The following is a 16,529-nucleotide window of genomic DNA, read 5'->3' as shown; positions in this document are numbered from 1 at the left end:
AGTATGTAAATGTTTTGGCAACACAAAATACTTTTCAGGACATTTAACACAATTTCAATCTTTGTTTGTTGATCACGAGAAGGGTCTTAAGCTGCTTTCACACATGCACTGCTGAAATTATCTAGACATTTCCCGAATGAGCTGTATCTGTGAGTCCTAGTCATTTGACCTCGACATTACCCAGACTTTTCCTAGCCAACACCCTAGTACAAAGTCTGGGTAATCTCCGATTGAGTGGTATGTGTGAACGGAGCAAGTGATTGTCGAGATCATTCACAGTGAGCGAGTGTCCGTGTCGCATGTTTATGACGTCTCTATCAGGCGACAGTTATTTATCTTCGTGTGGATGTTTGTGCTCGGAGCATAGCTGCTGCGTACTCCTTTCTGCTTAAATGTTGAGTCTTGCTGGATTTACCGGCACATTCAGAAAAGGGGTGGTCCTAACGACTAATTTCCCTGACGTTTAAACAGAAGTTTAAAACTTAGACTGGTCTAAAAGTCAGAAAAAGTTAATATATTATAAAAGCATTTGAAACCGTTAATCACATTCTCCAAATTGTATTTTTAAATGTCCCGATTGACCAGGCAGAGACCGGCTGGCGCTGTGCCCGAGCCTGGGGGACAGGTAACGGGGAAGGCGCAGCACGAGGGGGCGTGAACACCGGGAAAACGATCTTCCGTACACCACATTACAGTGCTAATTATGTCAATATGTAATTTAAATGTATACATTAATAAAATAATAATAGGGCCTAATAAGTTTAACAGATGTAATGTTTAACCAGTGTACTTAACAGGCGGCTCGCTTTGTGCACTCAGCACTTGTAAATTAAATTTATATTTTAAAGGCTGGTTATTCAGTTTTGTATTCCTGTAATGTAGCACAGTGTTGATGTTAGTTATAAGATTATTTCTCAGCCCTGGAACTCAAACTATTTTCTGTTGCCCCAAAAACATAAATTTAAATCATTTAATATCAGTTATATTAGTTATATTTATTAATATAGGAAAATCCTTAGTCGGGGGCATCCCTAGATCATAGGTTGTTATACATAGATTATAAAAGAAAGACTTGAAGCACACAATTAGTAATTAGTAAAATATACTAATATTTGCAACAAAGCTGCTAAATATCTGTGACCTGTAGTTGTAATGCTGACTTGTTGAGTCTGAGAAAAGGTACTCCCGTGAGAGGGAAAAATCTAATTTCCGCTCTATCTGTGATGTTCACGGTGTACTATTTTTCATCTGAAGACTTCCTTAGCTTGAATGAATACGTTTGGGCTAAATGATCCAGCCAGATGGTGGCCTGGCTACCTGGTAAAGTTAAATATTCTCAGGAGTAATATGATACTGTAATGGGAGTAATGCCAGGATGAGGCATTTGAAATGGAAACGAGAAACTGTGCGGAAATCATGTTTGGGCATATTAACTTGGGCACAAGTGAATATTTTAAGCTCACCCCTAGGTGAGAGGTCTGATTAGCATCAGTGATTAGGTATTTATGATGCTCCGCTCATCAGGAAGATAAACAGCTCAGCTCAGTGTGAGAGTGATTTCAGCCATGATTTTTCTCCCCATGTTTCTTGGAGAAACGCCAGTGAGATTCTGAAGAAGTTTAGAAGCAAGTCGTCCATTTTGCTGCTGAGGCAACAACTTTGCTTCATTTTATTTCTTTCGTTTCAGTTCACCGCTGAGGATGTCACATTGATGAATATGTCGTTTTATGTTTGAATTGAATTTCAGTTCATTGTTGCTATCTGTAAAAGAACGTACAAATTAACTGACCAAAGTGACCAGTTTCCTTTTAGCGGTCAGTTATTTCTTCATCACATTTATAGCTCCAGAGATTTAGTTCAACTGCGGTTTTCAATGGTTTAAAAAGATCAAACTATTCTTCCATACAAATACGAGCCGCTGTCAGCCGTGACGTTCTGTCTGTAATCTCCCAAAGCAGACCCACCGCTGAGCTTAAACACCTCTGCTATTGATTACATGATTAACAAACGCATACACGAGCACAGAGTTGAGCTCCCTGCAGTCTGATTTAATGCTCTGAGAGGTTTGCCATCAACAGCTAAGATTTCCTTCCGTCCGTCCCCCCCTCACCCCCCCCCCCCCCCTTCTCATTCCTCCCTAATGAAAAGAGGAGATAAAATCTCAGGGCCAGCTCATTAAAGCGAGAGAGAGAGCGAGAGAGAGAGCGAGAGCGAGAGCGAGAGCGAGAGCGAGAGAGAGCGAGAGAGAGCGAGAGCGAGAGCGAGAGAGAGAGAGAGAGAGAGAGAGAGAGAGAGAGAGAGAGAGAGAGAGAGAGAGAGAGAGAGAGAGAGAGAGAGAGAGAGAGAGAGAGAGAGAGAGAGAGAGAGAGAGAGAGAGAGAGAGAGAGAGAGAGCGAGCTGCGGTGGGTTGGAAGGTTGGAGATCAGAGGTACGGGGGAATGCAACAACGACTAAAGCATAGTAATGTGAAGGTATAATGCTGTGATTTGAAGGGGCTTACCAACGTGTGTGTATAAGACCGAGAGAGAGGAGAGAAAGAAGAGGGCAGTTATTAAAGTACAGTTTAGGATTAGTGTTGTCATAATGACCCGTCTCTTTCATGAGCCTCTTGGGTATGTTTTTCAGGGACCAAATAATTAAGAAACCAAAGTGTGTGTGTGTGTGTGTAGGTGATAAGTAGGTATTATAGCATTTCAGCTTAATTGTTATTTATCCTAATCCATCCATTTCAGAAGTGTTTAAAGAACAGGTACTTCTTATGTGTTGTAGCTGTGTGTCCTCAGCCAGAACAGATGCTGAATATGAACATGAGGATGTCTTTTCAGCCATCAAATTGAGAGGTGACAATTGATATAGTACAGGCAGTTTAAACTACTAGAAATTTGTGACCCACTGCAGCAGAATCCGCATTGTCACGCATTTCAATAAATAATTCCACTTCTATAAAACATGTATATTCGTACTGTTGAATAAAAGCCTTTTTAAAAACAAAAGATGTTGTGTTTCGATGCAGAGATTGCCCCGTTTAGCAGGGTGTCAAGTAGCCATGTGACAAGTAGCCAGGCTGTGTTGGTTCTCCAATCATTTGCATTCTGGGAGCTTGGCTGAATGAAACCAAGTGTGGGGAAAACTTTGAAGGTGATTATCTCAGAATCACAGTTTGCCACACTCTTGTCATTAACAAGTCATAGCTTTAAAAAGATTTCCTTGATCTGCACAAGTGACACCTTGTTTTGAAGCTCTGATTCTTCACTTTCAAATGAAAAAAGTCAAAAACCACCAAATGTACCTTAAGTCTCTGGTGGGTCACATTTGTTTTCAAGTTAAAGAATTAAAAACATCATTTTGAAAGAAGTCTTTTTCTGCATGGTGTGTTTCAGTACTTGTACTGTGTGCAATGGCAATTAGTTGAATCTAATCTAATGACCTCAGCTTTTATGTTATAGACCGCATCTTGCCTCGCTTTATTTTTCAATGTTTTGCTTGAGGTCACTTAGGCCCCATTTACTTTTAGATTGACTGTTTATGGTCATGCATGGCGTTTGACATCGCATTTGCCATGGCCCAAATGTGCTAACTACGTAATTTAACTTCAAACTTCAAACACTTTTCATTATTTCAGAAAGTAGGTAACGCTGTTAAAGGGTTAAACCTATTATGCTCCTTTTTACACAAGTTAATATAGGTCTCTAAGCTCCCCAAAACATTTGTTTTTTGCTGAGAATACCACTCAGATTGTGCATTAGAGCCATTTTAACATGCAAAACGGGCTGTTTCTGTGTTTGTGGTTTTAAATATAAATGAGCTGCCAGTCTTCTGGTTCTCTGAGCCAATGGAGTTTGAGTACAAGTTACGGGTTCTGTGGGCCAATGGGGTTTGAGCATGGCTCCTGTGTTTCGTTGTATTTACTCCGCAATTTTCACTGATTTCACCTTAGCAATCCACCAAAGTCTGTTTCTGAACAAATTTGAGACGGGAAACAAGCATATCCAGTCTTACCTCATATTAGATCTACAGGGCCTCGTTTAAAAGTTAGTTCCGACTTTCGTTGCCGACACCGCACCGGAACATGGCATTCCGGACACGGCACCGCAGATTTTTTTGTTTCATGTAAATGTCGGAAAAACATAAATACATCTATAATAAAAAACATTTTTATTGTGCACCGCGGCCAACAGTTTGTGTACCACATACTTATTTATTTATTTTTTTTAGGAAAGGAACACACAGCAGAATTATTTTTTGTAATATTTACACCTCTGCAGTTTCTTCACAGACAGCTGGTATTAATTCCTTTTTCTTTTAAAAGATTTGTGCTGGTCTCTGCAGCCAACAGAGCACTTCACGTTAGGGGTGTTAATAATGTCATTACTGCAATACTGCGGTCATCTGACGTCACCGCGTGGTCGAGCTCATTACCACTATCAAAAAATTTTTTTTTTTGCCACAGCTGGTGGCAGCCAGCTGTGGGTGGAGTTACTCAGATGGAGGGTGGTTTTAATTCTACTAAAACCCTGGATGACGTAGATCAGGGCTGCAAAGCTTAACGGCATGTTTTCTGACATGTTTTCTGAAATATCCATCTCAAAGAACTGAATGTTATCTTATTTCTATTGTTTTTTTGTCCCTTTTTAGGCCCATCAGAGACCCAAATGTATGTGCACAAGCACTTAAAAATAGGTTCCTATTAACATGTATACTGGTAGGGAAAATCCTGTGTGTGTGCTTGTGTGTCCCTAATCCCTTGAATAATGCGATGTGTTTTTATTATGAGGAATCTTCTGGTACCACACTGCCTCCTTCCTTCTCATATCTGTGTGTGTTTACAGACACATGCATTCAAACGTCCATCTGTATGAGAGCAACGCATGGATTATGAAACATGCAAAGAATAGAGGAGTGGATGTCGTAATACATTTTGAAAAGAAAGCTTCCTTTAGTGACTATTACTCTGCTCGCTGGCTGAAACAAAACACTTTGAGATGCCCCACTGATAGCTATGAAGATAAACATGGGCAGGCAAAGGACTAATAAACACTAAACACAAACACTGGTGGGAATACAAGAGCGAATTAATTAACTGCTGTTTGGGCGGATGTGGCTTTTTGTTACTTAAACCTTCAGAGAGGAATCTGAGAGCGCAAATCCCAGGGAAAGCTGCACAGAGGATGTTGACTCTGATCTCTCCTGACAGTATACTGTCCTTCCTGCCCTTAAGTGTGTGTGTGTGTGTGTGTGTGTGTGTGTGTGTGTGTGTGTGTGTGTGTGTGTGTGTGTGTGTGTGTGTGTGTGTGTGTGTGTGTGTGTGTGTGTGTGTGTGCGCTGCTCGTTTCCCCTGGTCCATGTTCTGAGCATATGTCAGCTGTCTCCAAGGTGACGCATCCAGAAGTCCACCTGAGCTCATGAATAGCAGTCGGACGCACAGCGATGGGCAGATTCATGTTGTCATCGTTTACTGGTGTCGAGCACCGGCCGACTGCTGACCAACTCTTGCACAATGTGGTGAAAGCCAATGATGCGTAGGCTAACCAAATACTGGGATTCAGAGTAATTTTGTTCAACTCAAAATCGGCGACTTCTAAGCAGAAAGGATCCGTAGAGGTATCTCAGGCGCTGTCAGACACAAAAGGTGCGTAACGTCTCACCTGACTGACCCGACCTGACCTGACCTGCCTGCCCATTGCCGAGCGTGGCGCCATGGCAACAGCATGAAACACATCTGTAGTCGGGGAATCTGTCGTGCATCATGTCAGATTTCTGCGCGGTGGATGTGATGGCGTCCCCTTCTTTATTTCTTTAACACTGTTGAGATTAATTTCAATTTGAAGTCTCTTGTTTTTCTGCCTTGATACTTTATTTACTTTTTTGTTCTTTTGAAGTGTCGAGCAATAAAATACTTTCAGTCCGATTCACTCCCACCGGCCGCGTCCATCCTGTTGACACTGGGACATGGTTGATTCAAGATTCAAGATTTTTTATTTGTCACATACATATACATACTTCCATACATATATGCAGTGAAATGTAATAAAAAATGATGGTTTGGTTATAGTTTCCCCCTCACTTTACCGCCAAAGCCATTAGGAAGTGAAAGGTCCATAACATGCACCTGCTGCTCAGAAAATCAGGGAAGAAAGGGGAGCGAAGGGAGGAAGGTATGAGTGCGGAGGTGTACATGTGGGGTTTTTTTATTTCAAGAATTAAACTAGCTTCTGGAAGAAACATTTGAAGGAAAAAATGTAAACAAACATTTGATTTGAATAAGTGCCCCTGGATTATATTATTTTTGGTAGCAGCTCTCTCTCTCTCTCTTTACATTACATTACATTACATTTAGCAGACGCTTTTATCCAAAGCGACTTACAATTGTTCAAACACCGACGGACGCAGCCATCAGGAGCAATTAGGGGTTAAGTGTCTTGCTCAAGGACACTACAGCATGCTAGCAGGAGGAGCCTGGGATTGAACCAGCAACCTTTAGATTACTAGACCACCAGCTCTACCGCTTGAGCTCTCTCTCTCTCTCTCTCTCTCTCTCTCTCTCTCTCTCTCTCTCTCTCTCTCTCTCTCTCTCTCTCTCTCTCTCTCTCTCTCTCTCTCTCTCTCTCTCTCTCTCTCTCTCTCTCTCTCTCTCTCTCTCTCTCTCTCTCTCTCTCACACATCCTCCTATTGCCTGCAGAAAAATGCCAAAATCTGCATTTAAATTGAAAGCTATTCATCTGCATATTTCTGATTATTCAATTAATTTGCCTTGTGTTTTTTTCCCCCTCTGCCAATCAGCCACTATGCTATCGAGAGGAGGGTTTTGTTTTTTTTGTTTTGTTTTTTTAATGCTGCTGTTGGTAGGGGTTATCGCGCGTGTCCACGTGCATTGGGTCATACAGAAGGGCAGGGACTTAAAATAATGGCCCTTGACTTTTTTTTTTTTTTTTTTTTTAACCCAGACCAGCCCACCACAACCATCCACCACCCCCACCCCATCGACGCAAGTAACAAATGCACCAGCCATTGATACCACCACTTATAAACATAATGGATGGATACTCAAGGCTACTGTAACGAAAACAGAGCTATTTTAAGAGCAAGTGAATGCTTTGTCTCCCGCAGGCCACCACTGTGAGGATACCATGATATATTCAGGAATTCAGTGTTTCATGAATGTTTATATTTAGACAGGCTTTATGAACTATTTCAACACAAGAAATAAGTCAGATAATGCCATTGCCAATTGCCACTCTTCAGGGCAGGTCCCTAAACAATCAATTATTGCCAACATCAATTACTGACTGTACACATTTGTACTTCTAAAGTGCAGTTAAACATTACATAATATTTTAATAAACAAAAAAACTCGAAATAATATATAAAATTGAACAAAAAACAAGTACTGTGTATTTTTGTTGGCCTGCTGCTAAAGTACAGACTATTACTCCTGGCCTGGGGTTTGCTTTTCTGTAAACAATAAAATAATATTTAAATCAACAAACACCAACTTGTTAATGTTTGTACTTGTGCTAGGGTATTGCTGCTCCATAAATTATTAATAATATCTTGTATCTTGATATTTCCGACAGGCCTCAAATGCAGCGGTGCTACGAACAAGCCCAGAGCAGATGTAGAACATATCATGACAAGGGCTCTTCTCCTGTGTGTTTGTGGGGTTTGGGGTTGTACCTGTTGCTCGCTGATTACTCTAACGAGCAACAGGCATACAGCCACCCTGATCCTGGGCCCGATTACCTAGACCCAAGACGGGTGTGGCTGCTCACCCCCCCCCCCCCCCCCCCACACACACACCACAATAATAACGATATTAAGCGGCTTATTCTCTTTTTTTTTTTTTTTTTTTTTTTTTTTTTTTTCACCACCACTTCCACTTTTTATAGTATGTCATGAACGAGGTGCATAAGACCCAGATTGAGCACACAGAACGGGTATAGGTTTATTTACAAAGGGCCAATAAGATGATGTGGGAATGGAATAAAGGGCAGGTGGGTCGTTCAGGGGTCCGAGCGGGCAGGCTGAAGGCATAGGGCTCCGAGTGTGGGCAGGCTGGAGGTGAGGTGCAGGCAGGCAGGCACGAGGGAGGTTTTCTGGAGACGAGGGGCAGACAGGGTCAGACAAGGCAATGAGCAACCAATACAGAAGAATTCAACGGAGCGCGGCCTGGAGAATACCACACTAGGTGACGGTACGATCAGATGGGGAGCCGGGGTTCTTATGGAGAGCGGTGATGAGTGTGGTGGGCAGCAGCTGTGCCAGCCAGGCCTGGAACCAGGGGCGACACCCACGCTGCACTAACAGGTAGAGACATGGACATACTAGATACAAGAGGGAAAGGGAGGAGAGACGCATAAGGAGACGGAAAGGCACAGCTGGGGCTGTGACAGTATAAGTAATTTATTAAATGCTGCTGCTGCTCGTGCTCGCGAAACATATCACTTATCTTCATGCAAGTTGTAGCATCAGCTTGAAGTGACTTAATTTTTTATCTCTAGCCTTTTCGGATTTTTGTCCATTTTGACTGACTTGGTCATGAATCCACCTTGTTCACCTGTTGTTTGCTGGGATTTGATTACGAGGGCCGGTGCATAACCACAGTGGGCCGACGACGAGTCTCGCTGATCTCTCCCGCAGAACGGAGCGGCCAGTCTGACTGTGGAGGTGGAACTCTTAACTGAAGCAAAGGTTAAAAGAGGAGCTGTAATAAGCCTTTCAAACGTTTATTATTTTCTCTGTCTTTTTTTCCCCTCTCTGTGTCGCAGTCAAATTGGAGCGAGAGCGGTACTTTGTAACGGTGGGTGGACGTAGAGGGAGACTGAGGGAAGGAGAGCAGCCTCATTAGCAGCCGGAAGCGGAGACAGAGGTCAACTGATCTGTGACCTGCTTGTCACCACCTCAATATAGAGCCATCTGTCACCAGGACGCGCGCACACACACACACACACACACACACACACACACACACACACACACACACACACACACACACACACACACACACACACACACACACACTTACTTATGTACTTAAATTCACAAGCCGGGTCGTTTGCTTCCTGTTCTTTGTTTCCGCGGAGGTCCGCTGCTGGAGGCGTTGGGTGCTGTGACCCCGGCTTGCGTCTGGAGGAGAGGGTGATTGTCATTCAGGGGGGCATGCAGCTCCTTGGTCGGGTGAGGTCACCACAAAGCTCCACCCTGAATCTCAAGCCAGGAACCATTGATTTCCTTTAATTGGACAGACAAATGAAAAGTTAAGGGCCGAGCGGGATAGAGACCCTCCTCTTCATGTTGTCAAGGCTCGTCCTTCACTTTAATGGGACAGTTGTTGATGTTGTTGAGGATTTTCTCTGATCTGTGACAAAGTGATAAAAGTTTTCTCCCGTCTCTCCTTGTTCTCTCGCCATGGCAGGTAGTCTTTTTTTATCCTGGCATTTAACTCCTCCCAACGCCTCTTCTTTTTTTTTTTTTTTCTCCCCCCCACACACACTGCCAAAATGGGGGACAATGCAGCCGCTTCCGTAATGTAAACAGAAACCTGTTGTTTTTCATAAAGGTCATATATTGTTTAAAGCACGTTTTAGGGAGGTCTGAATATGCAAATAAGAATCGATAAGGTCAGAATTTGAATAAAGCTGATTTGAAAAAATAATTCCCTCCCCCCTGACCTTTTATTGAAGTTGTTAAAAAAAAAAATTACCCTCAAGAAGAAAGGAAATGTGAGTGTCATATTTGTGAAAGTCTCTAGAACTGTCTTGTTATCCAGGGACTTTATTCTAGTTGCACCTTTTAACTACAATTTTTTTTTTGTCAGTTTCTTTTTTTATTTCATCCTTGAGCTGACATCACTGTGCACACTGCTTACTTTCATAACATTCATATTCTTTCCACTTTTCACTGATCCCTGATCAATGTGTCTGACCTTCCGTTTTTGAGTATGGTATCTTGTAGTTGGGATTGCCAATGAAATATTTGCTTCCTTTTTGAATCGGCATTCAGTGTCATCCTCTATCCGCAGAGGATTCAAAGTAGAAAACTATAAACTTGAAACTATACTGTATAAAATATACAGTATAAAATTATACTGTATATGTTCAACATGAATGTTTTATTTATTTATTGATTAAAAGGTGCTGTCACACCGCAAAATTTTATATTGAAAAACATTGGTGCACATGCTCGATATTGAATGAGTCAATTAATCAGAAAAAATTTGAACGTTTTTTATTTATTTTTTCCTTTGTATAATGTGCGCGTCACTGGTTCGCCCAAAGCTTCTCGCTCTTACTACCGGAAATGGGTGTTCTCTCTTTTCCGCCGGGGGTACCTTGCTATCCACCATTTATATTTCTCTGCTGCTGCTGCTATACCTCATCGCTTCTGAGGCCAGAGTTGGGTTTTATGTCGTTAACCTTCTGTGATCTGCCAGTCCATCCATGTCTGCGTGCTCAAGATCAATTGCCTGAAATCTAAGTAGTTTGTGGTGTTTCTCCAGAGAGTGAAGGAATTATCTTGGCATAGTTAAACTCTTCCATCAGCATGTCCACTGTGACGCCTCCTCCACTCAACAGACATACAATCTGTTCTGCGGGCAGACTCCGACAGAAGGTGTTTTATACAATGAGATCGCCATGGTAACTCATCACAGTATATGTTTCCTTTGGTGTAGTCTGTTCTCCCAGAAGCAATTGTGTGTGTGTGTGTGTGTGTGTGTGTGTGTGTGTGTGTGTGTGTGTGTGTGTGTGTGTGTGTGTGTGTGTGTGTGTGTGTGTGTGTGTGTGTGTGTGTGTGTGTGTGTGTGTGTGTGTGAGATGGAAGTAGGAGCCTAAGCATACGGCTTAGTTTTCCAATAGCAACTGAGTGGTCAGAAAACAACAGGAACACTCAGGGGAATGGTTCTAAAACAGAACTAGGGGGTTCGATGGAGTGAAGCAAAGCCTTTGAGAGAGAGACGGAGAGCGAGGCAGAGATCAGCTAAGGCCATTGCGTCATCCCACTGCATTGTGGCCACTGAGGTGGGAATCTAGTTCAAGTGTTGGCAGATTTTGTGGGGCAGGGGACATGTGGACAGTTGAAACTCTTATCCACGCTTACTTAAAAATATATATATAAGGTATTTTTAAAGTGCAAGCGCTCGGAGCCTGACATTGTGACCCCAGTGGAATTATATCATGCACACAAGGCATCTATGGGAGTTTTTAAGTGTATTTTGTGTATTTGTCTTATTGTGTTGTGGTCTGCAAGTTCCTCAAGCTGTTTTGCAAGACATGAGGAGGAGTTGTCATGATTTCAATAAATGGATAACAGTGTTGGCTAATGATACACTTGGTCGGCCTTGGTTTCTGGCTTGGTGCTGGTACCGCAGGGGAGAGAAAGCACATCCTCAGCTGTCGGTACCCTGAGGGTTGAGCCTCAGAGGCCCCGGAGGCTCCATGTGAGTGAGGGGCTTGGCAGCAGCCGCTTCGCTCAGGCTCTCAAACACCCTGCACCGCTGCAAAATTTGGCCACGTTGTACTGGGAGGTGCTTCATGAGGTTGCTGGTAGTGCTGTGCGGTATACAGGTTTTAATTTCCCATACAATATGAGTTTTTCATATACCGCCATACCGGTGCATAGCTGAAACGATTGCTGTACCTGTTCAATAGGCTGCAAAATACTGTATATAATGTTCGTCGCAAAGGGCGGTACGGTGTATTGAGAGGGGACCCCTATTAACTGTGGTCCCTTCTTACTAACGTTTATAACTTTATAACATAACAGTTAATAACCCACAACTAGCTATCTTTAACAACACCACCAAAACACTATGGCACACAATTTGTGACACAAACCATTTTATAACACTAATAATTGTACATTTACATGGCATGGTAAATAACAGTCTGCTGCAGCTGGGAGAGGCTCCGTTGTCGCAACAGTGACGTGACATCCAAGAACCGAAAAGATAGATGGAGGATGCCATCTCCGGAGGCGAGATCATGCACCGGAAGAACTTGTGTCCAAGGGAGGAGCTGTGTCTGCTGTTTGGAAGTCTTTTGGTTTTAGAAAATCCGACGTCGACCAAAAGACCGTTTCTTGCAAAATTTGAGGCAAAAAAAGTTTTGTTGTTGCCGGTTGTGGTAACACAAGCAACTTACTCCACCACCTCTAGTATGCAATTAGGATCGACAGATTAGATTTTGTCAACCAGGAGCGCTGGTGAAACAGTGAAGCCAAACGGCCGGAGATGGCTTGCTGAGATTTTTGTCCTTTTATTTTGCCAATTTAATGACCTGTAGCCCGCAATTCAAAGCCTGCGTGAATAGGAACTGGTATTCTGCATTTCCGCCTTAACGGTGCTTTTCTCCCCGAAATCCACAAACCGAAGACATAAATCACGTAAAACCCCGTTTCCAGGTCATTCTGAAACTCTCTTTCTTTGCTTCGGTTCCGATATTGGAGGAACAACATGGCGGTGCAGAGCGCACTCAGACTCATCTGTTACTGGGGGTTGGGGGGGCCCAGTCCCGGGGGAGCCACTGCCGCCTCCTCCTCCAGGGAGCAGAGACGCAGACCGGGACGGGCTTCCTCCGGGATAATTACACGATTTAATCCTTTTATTTTGCTCTCCTATTTAAAACCACGCTTTGCTGGGTGCATCCTGTTTAAAATCAAAATAATCCCATATAGGATTGCAGAGTACACTGGACCCGAGAGCTCAACGCACTGTAACTTATGAAAGCACATGCAAATAGACAAAACATGAGCAAATGACGAAAAAGACCACCACATAAACAGAAAACACAACCGCCTGAACAGAAAACACCACCGCATTAACAGAAAACACCACCGCATGAACAGAAAACACAACCGCATGAACAGAAAACACCACTGCATTAACAGAAAACACCACTGCATGAACAGAAAACACCTCCGCATGAACAGAAAACACCTCCGCATTAACAGAAAACACCACCGCATTAACAGAAAACACAACCGCCTGAACAGAAAACACAACCGCAAAACCACACTACGGAACTGAGCCACACCGGATGCTCTGATTTATCCACAATAAAATATATAAAACAAAACTATCTGGAGTCACAACTACCACAGAGCAGTCGCGCCACGCGAGACCACCGTGTCCAATTCCGCCATCTGCTTCCTCCATGCAACTGATAGTTTTTATTTCAGCCATTTAAGTTCGATGTTCCAGAGGAAACAGCTTCTACCGGCTCCGTGATAGCGTGGTGAAGTTCGAGAACGATTAGAAACTTGAAAAAAATACCGTGATATAAATTTTCGGTCATACCACCCAGCACTAGTTGTTGGTATTGACCCCCTCCATGCAATACTTTTCTTGCATGAATTGGCCGTGCTGTTGCCCATCTTGATAAAGTGGATCCAGATGCTACAATTCCAGCATGCCATGCTTGGGATGCATGTGAACCTAACCAAAACATGTTAAAAAAGAATCCCCTGCTGCGTTATGTAGGGTCCATGAGCTTTCCTTATGCTAGTGTCTACATCTTGTTGGATTTATTTATATAATCCTTTAAAGTCAAATTCAATGGCAGCACCAGCAGCTTATTACAATTTTAATTCTGACCCTTTAGAAACTGGTTCCCAAATTTTGGATGGTTCTTGTTACCCATCCCTCCCGAGGGGGAGACCATGGACCATGCAGAGAATGAAACACTTTCAGCTGATTTCAACGAGGCGTTACAGCCTTTTGAGTCAAAAAGAAGAAGCTTTATCTGCCTAGAGATTGGGCAGCCGCTGAATATGGAACTGTTATCTTGAGACATTTTGGGAAACCTCAGCTGTCGTTAAATACCAATCAGATCCCTAAATCCCCTTCTCGCTGTGATTTGCATCACTGCTCAGTCAGAGTGCACTCTCCCCATTGCTATTTGTGTCTTCCCATTGGCATATACACTTAGTGTAGCCAAGTCTTATCTAAGGAGCTTGATGACACTGCTCGTAACATTATCAGGGCTGATGTTTTCCTACTTAAATGAATAAAAAAGTAATTGGTAATTATAGTTGTCAAACAAAAAAAAAAGGGGGTTAACGATGCTGAGATAGCGGCCTCTCTCTGGATTTTGCAACACTGATCTAATTTGACGTTTAATCTGGTGTTGTCGTAATGCCTTACATCACATTGGAGAAACGTCACGTAATGAAGCCGAACTTTGTTCATGTCAATTTCTTTGGAATATTGTTTAATAAAAGGAGGAGGAATTGAGAGTAAGACGCTTTCTTTGCTTTTTCGAATGAAGGCAAAATGTACCATTGTCACCTGAAATGAACGTTCTTATTAGATATTCCTACTCTCCAGGAATCAGTAGACACATGATGCGTTGCATTCATTTTGATTTCCAGAAACATGTTCTAGTCTTTGTACTTTACTTTATGAAAGCTTCTCAGTCCTTTCCAAATGTATTTCCAGATTTATTTGCAAAATGTAGGTCGATACTGATCAGGCTCCCTTACTGAAGTGTGTGAATGTGGATGTTTCTGTTTGAAAATGCCTTTTTCATTTTTTAAAGCTTCCATTTTTTCATCTTTGCACCTTAATTCATCATATTTTCAATTTCCCTAAGTTACCTTTTTTATTTTTTTTTTTTTTGGGCAAATTCCAAATCTATAAATTCCACTCTCTAACAATTCCATTCTCTTATTCTCTCTCTCTCTCCTCCCCCCTCTCTCTCCCAACACCCCCCCCCCCCCCCCCCCACACACACACACACACACACACAGACTTTGCAGAAAGCATATTCCTCCTTTCTTTCTCCATGTCTTAATATTATAGCAGGTCTTAGGACTCCATTTGTCCCTCACCCTCCCTCCCTCCACGCAATCCTTTAATTACTTTATCCCTCGTTTCCCTCATCCCTCTCTCCTTCACTCCATCGCCCCAAGCTGCTCCTCATTCCTTTTAATTAATCCACACAGATTTAGACACCTTCACCCTGCTGTGCGCAAAGACACACACACACGGACACACACGGACACACATGGACACACACACACACACTTGCGCGCACGGCGCCACAATCCCCAACAGACATAAACAACTTTTTAAGTGATCCTGCTTCACTTTGAAACTTTCTCTCCAGAGATGGAGCAGTGAAATACCTTGGCGTTCAGATGTAAAGTAATGGTGTGTGTGTGTGTGTGTGTGTGTGTGTGTGTGTGTGTGTGTGTGTGTGTGTGTGTGTGTGTGTGTCGCGTCGCAGGGCTCCAGCGGCAGCATGCAGCTGATGGAGACGGAGTTCTCCACCACGCTGGGGGATATGGTGGCCTTGCATCTGCATCACCAGAAGAGCATCCCAGCGTTCCTCTCCTCCGTGACCCTCGACCTCTTCAGCCGACAAACCACCATCTGATGTCACCGGCGGCTGTTTCAGCGTGACTTTTTGAGGGGGGGGGATTCTCAAGTGAGACAAAATGGTGACGGAATGTTCTTCCAGTTTCCTTCCTTTTCTTTGTATCTTTCCCCTCCTTGTGTGTGTGATAAGATGTAAAAGTGATTAGAAGGATGTGCGCTTCGTATTAACAGATTTCACACATAACTGGATAAACGGCAATTCTCTGTGAAATTAAGCCTCATTTGTTCGACGAGAGCAGGATGGTTTGAAGACGCTGCGTTTCATCCTTGTCAGCCGCTGATCTCACTGCAACCTGCAGAAATACACATTTGTGATTAGATGCTATCGCCGCGTTTGAAATGGGCGCCTTGTGCGAGAGGCAGAACTGCACATGAATGTGCATTTTATTAATGCATCAATCCCATAGTGAGGGTTTGACGCATCGTTTTCTACACTGGGAATTTTAAATAAAAGTCAGTATTTCTTCTAAAGAGTGGTTTTCTAACAGTGACTGGAGGTCCTTTGATGCAGTGAAGTTAACGTTGTGATTAACAGGAAGTGTTTTAACATCCTCCCTTCAATCCATTTTCTTATGTCCTCTGTCCAGGGACCTAATTTCTATAGTTATTTTTTTGTTATCCACAATGGTTGTGAATGAAACATGTTTCATGCAAAAAATGTATAACTATACCAGTTCTATAAGTTTCCTCCCATATCTAAACTTTAAACGAATTATCTGATTTATAAATGCATATTTTGACTGCCGACCGTAACATTAACAACTTTAATGTACAAGAAAGCACTACCAAATATTTTCACTTTTAATCCGTCTGTGCGGTATTTGGATGGGTGGGTTGGGTCTTTCCGACCATTTCTCAGCGGAGTCCGTTGTTGCATTTATGCAACAGTAAGAATGTGAGAAACCAGAGGATGTTCAAAGAAGTAATAAAGACAAATAAAAGTAATAACAGGAAAGCGGAAGGAGAATCATGGGAGAAATCTAATAAACCTGTGAAAGGATCGAAAAAAGATAAACGAGAACGAGGCAGTTATCGCAGGAACAATATGAGTCCTGCGGCTACGGCACCGACGTGCGTCTGCCGAGGAGACATGGTTGTCGGGACAAACTGTCCTGTTTTCATTTCGTCTCGCAGGATTCAGTTCTTATTGGTATGT

General features: G+C 42.8%; 1 protein-coding gene across 2 annotated transcripts in view; it reads left to right on the top strand.

The window, feature by feature from the left end:
* Positions 1 to 15,844, top strand: part of mad1l1 (mitotic arrest deficient 1 like 1) — a 63,557-nt gene extending 47,713 nt beyond the window's left edge. For both annotated transcript variants that reach the window (XM_079998675.1, XM_079998676.1), the window contains exon 18: positions 15,222 to 15,844. In XM_079998675.1, coding sequence (XP_079854801.1) covers positions 15,222 to 15,371 — 150 coding nt within the window. In that variant the 3' untranslated portion in view covers positions 15,372 to 15,844. The remainder of the gene's footprint in view (positions 1 to 15,221) is intronic.
* Positions 15,845 to 16,529: the final 685 nt, after the last annotated feature.

Source organism: Zeus faber (genome assembly GCF_960531495.2).
Source record: "Zeus faber genome assembly, chromosome: 4".
Classification (NCBI taxonomy): Eukaryota; Metazoa; Chordata; class Actinopteri; order Zeiformes; family Zeidae; genus Zeus; species Zeus faber.
The sequence above is the reverse complement of the archived record's forward strand: the minus strand, read 5'-3'. Positions and strand labels throughout refer to the sequence as shown.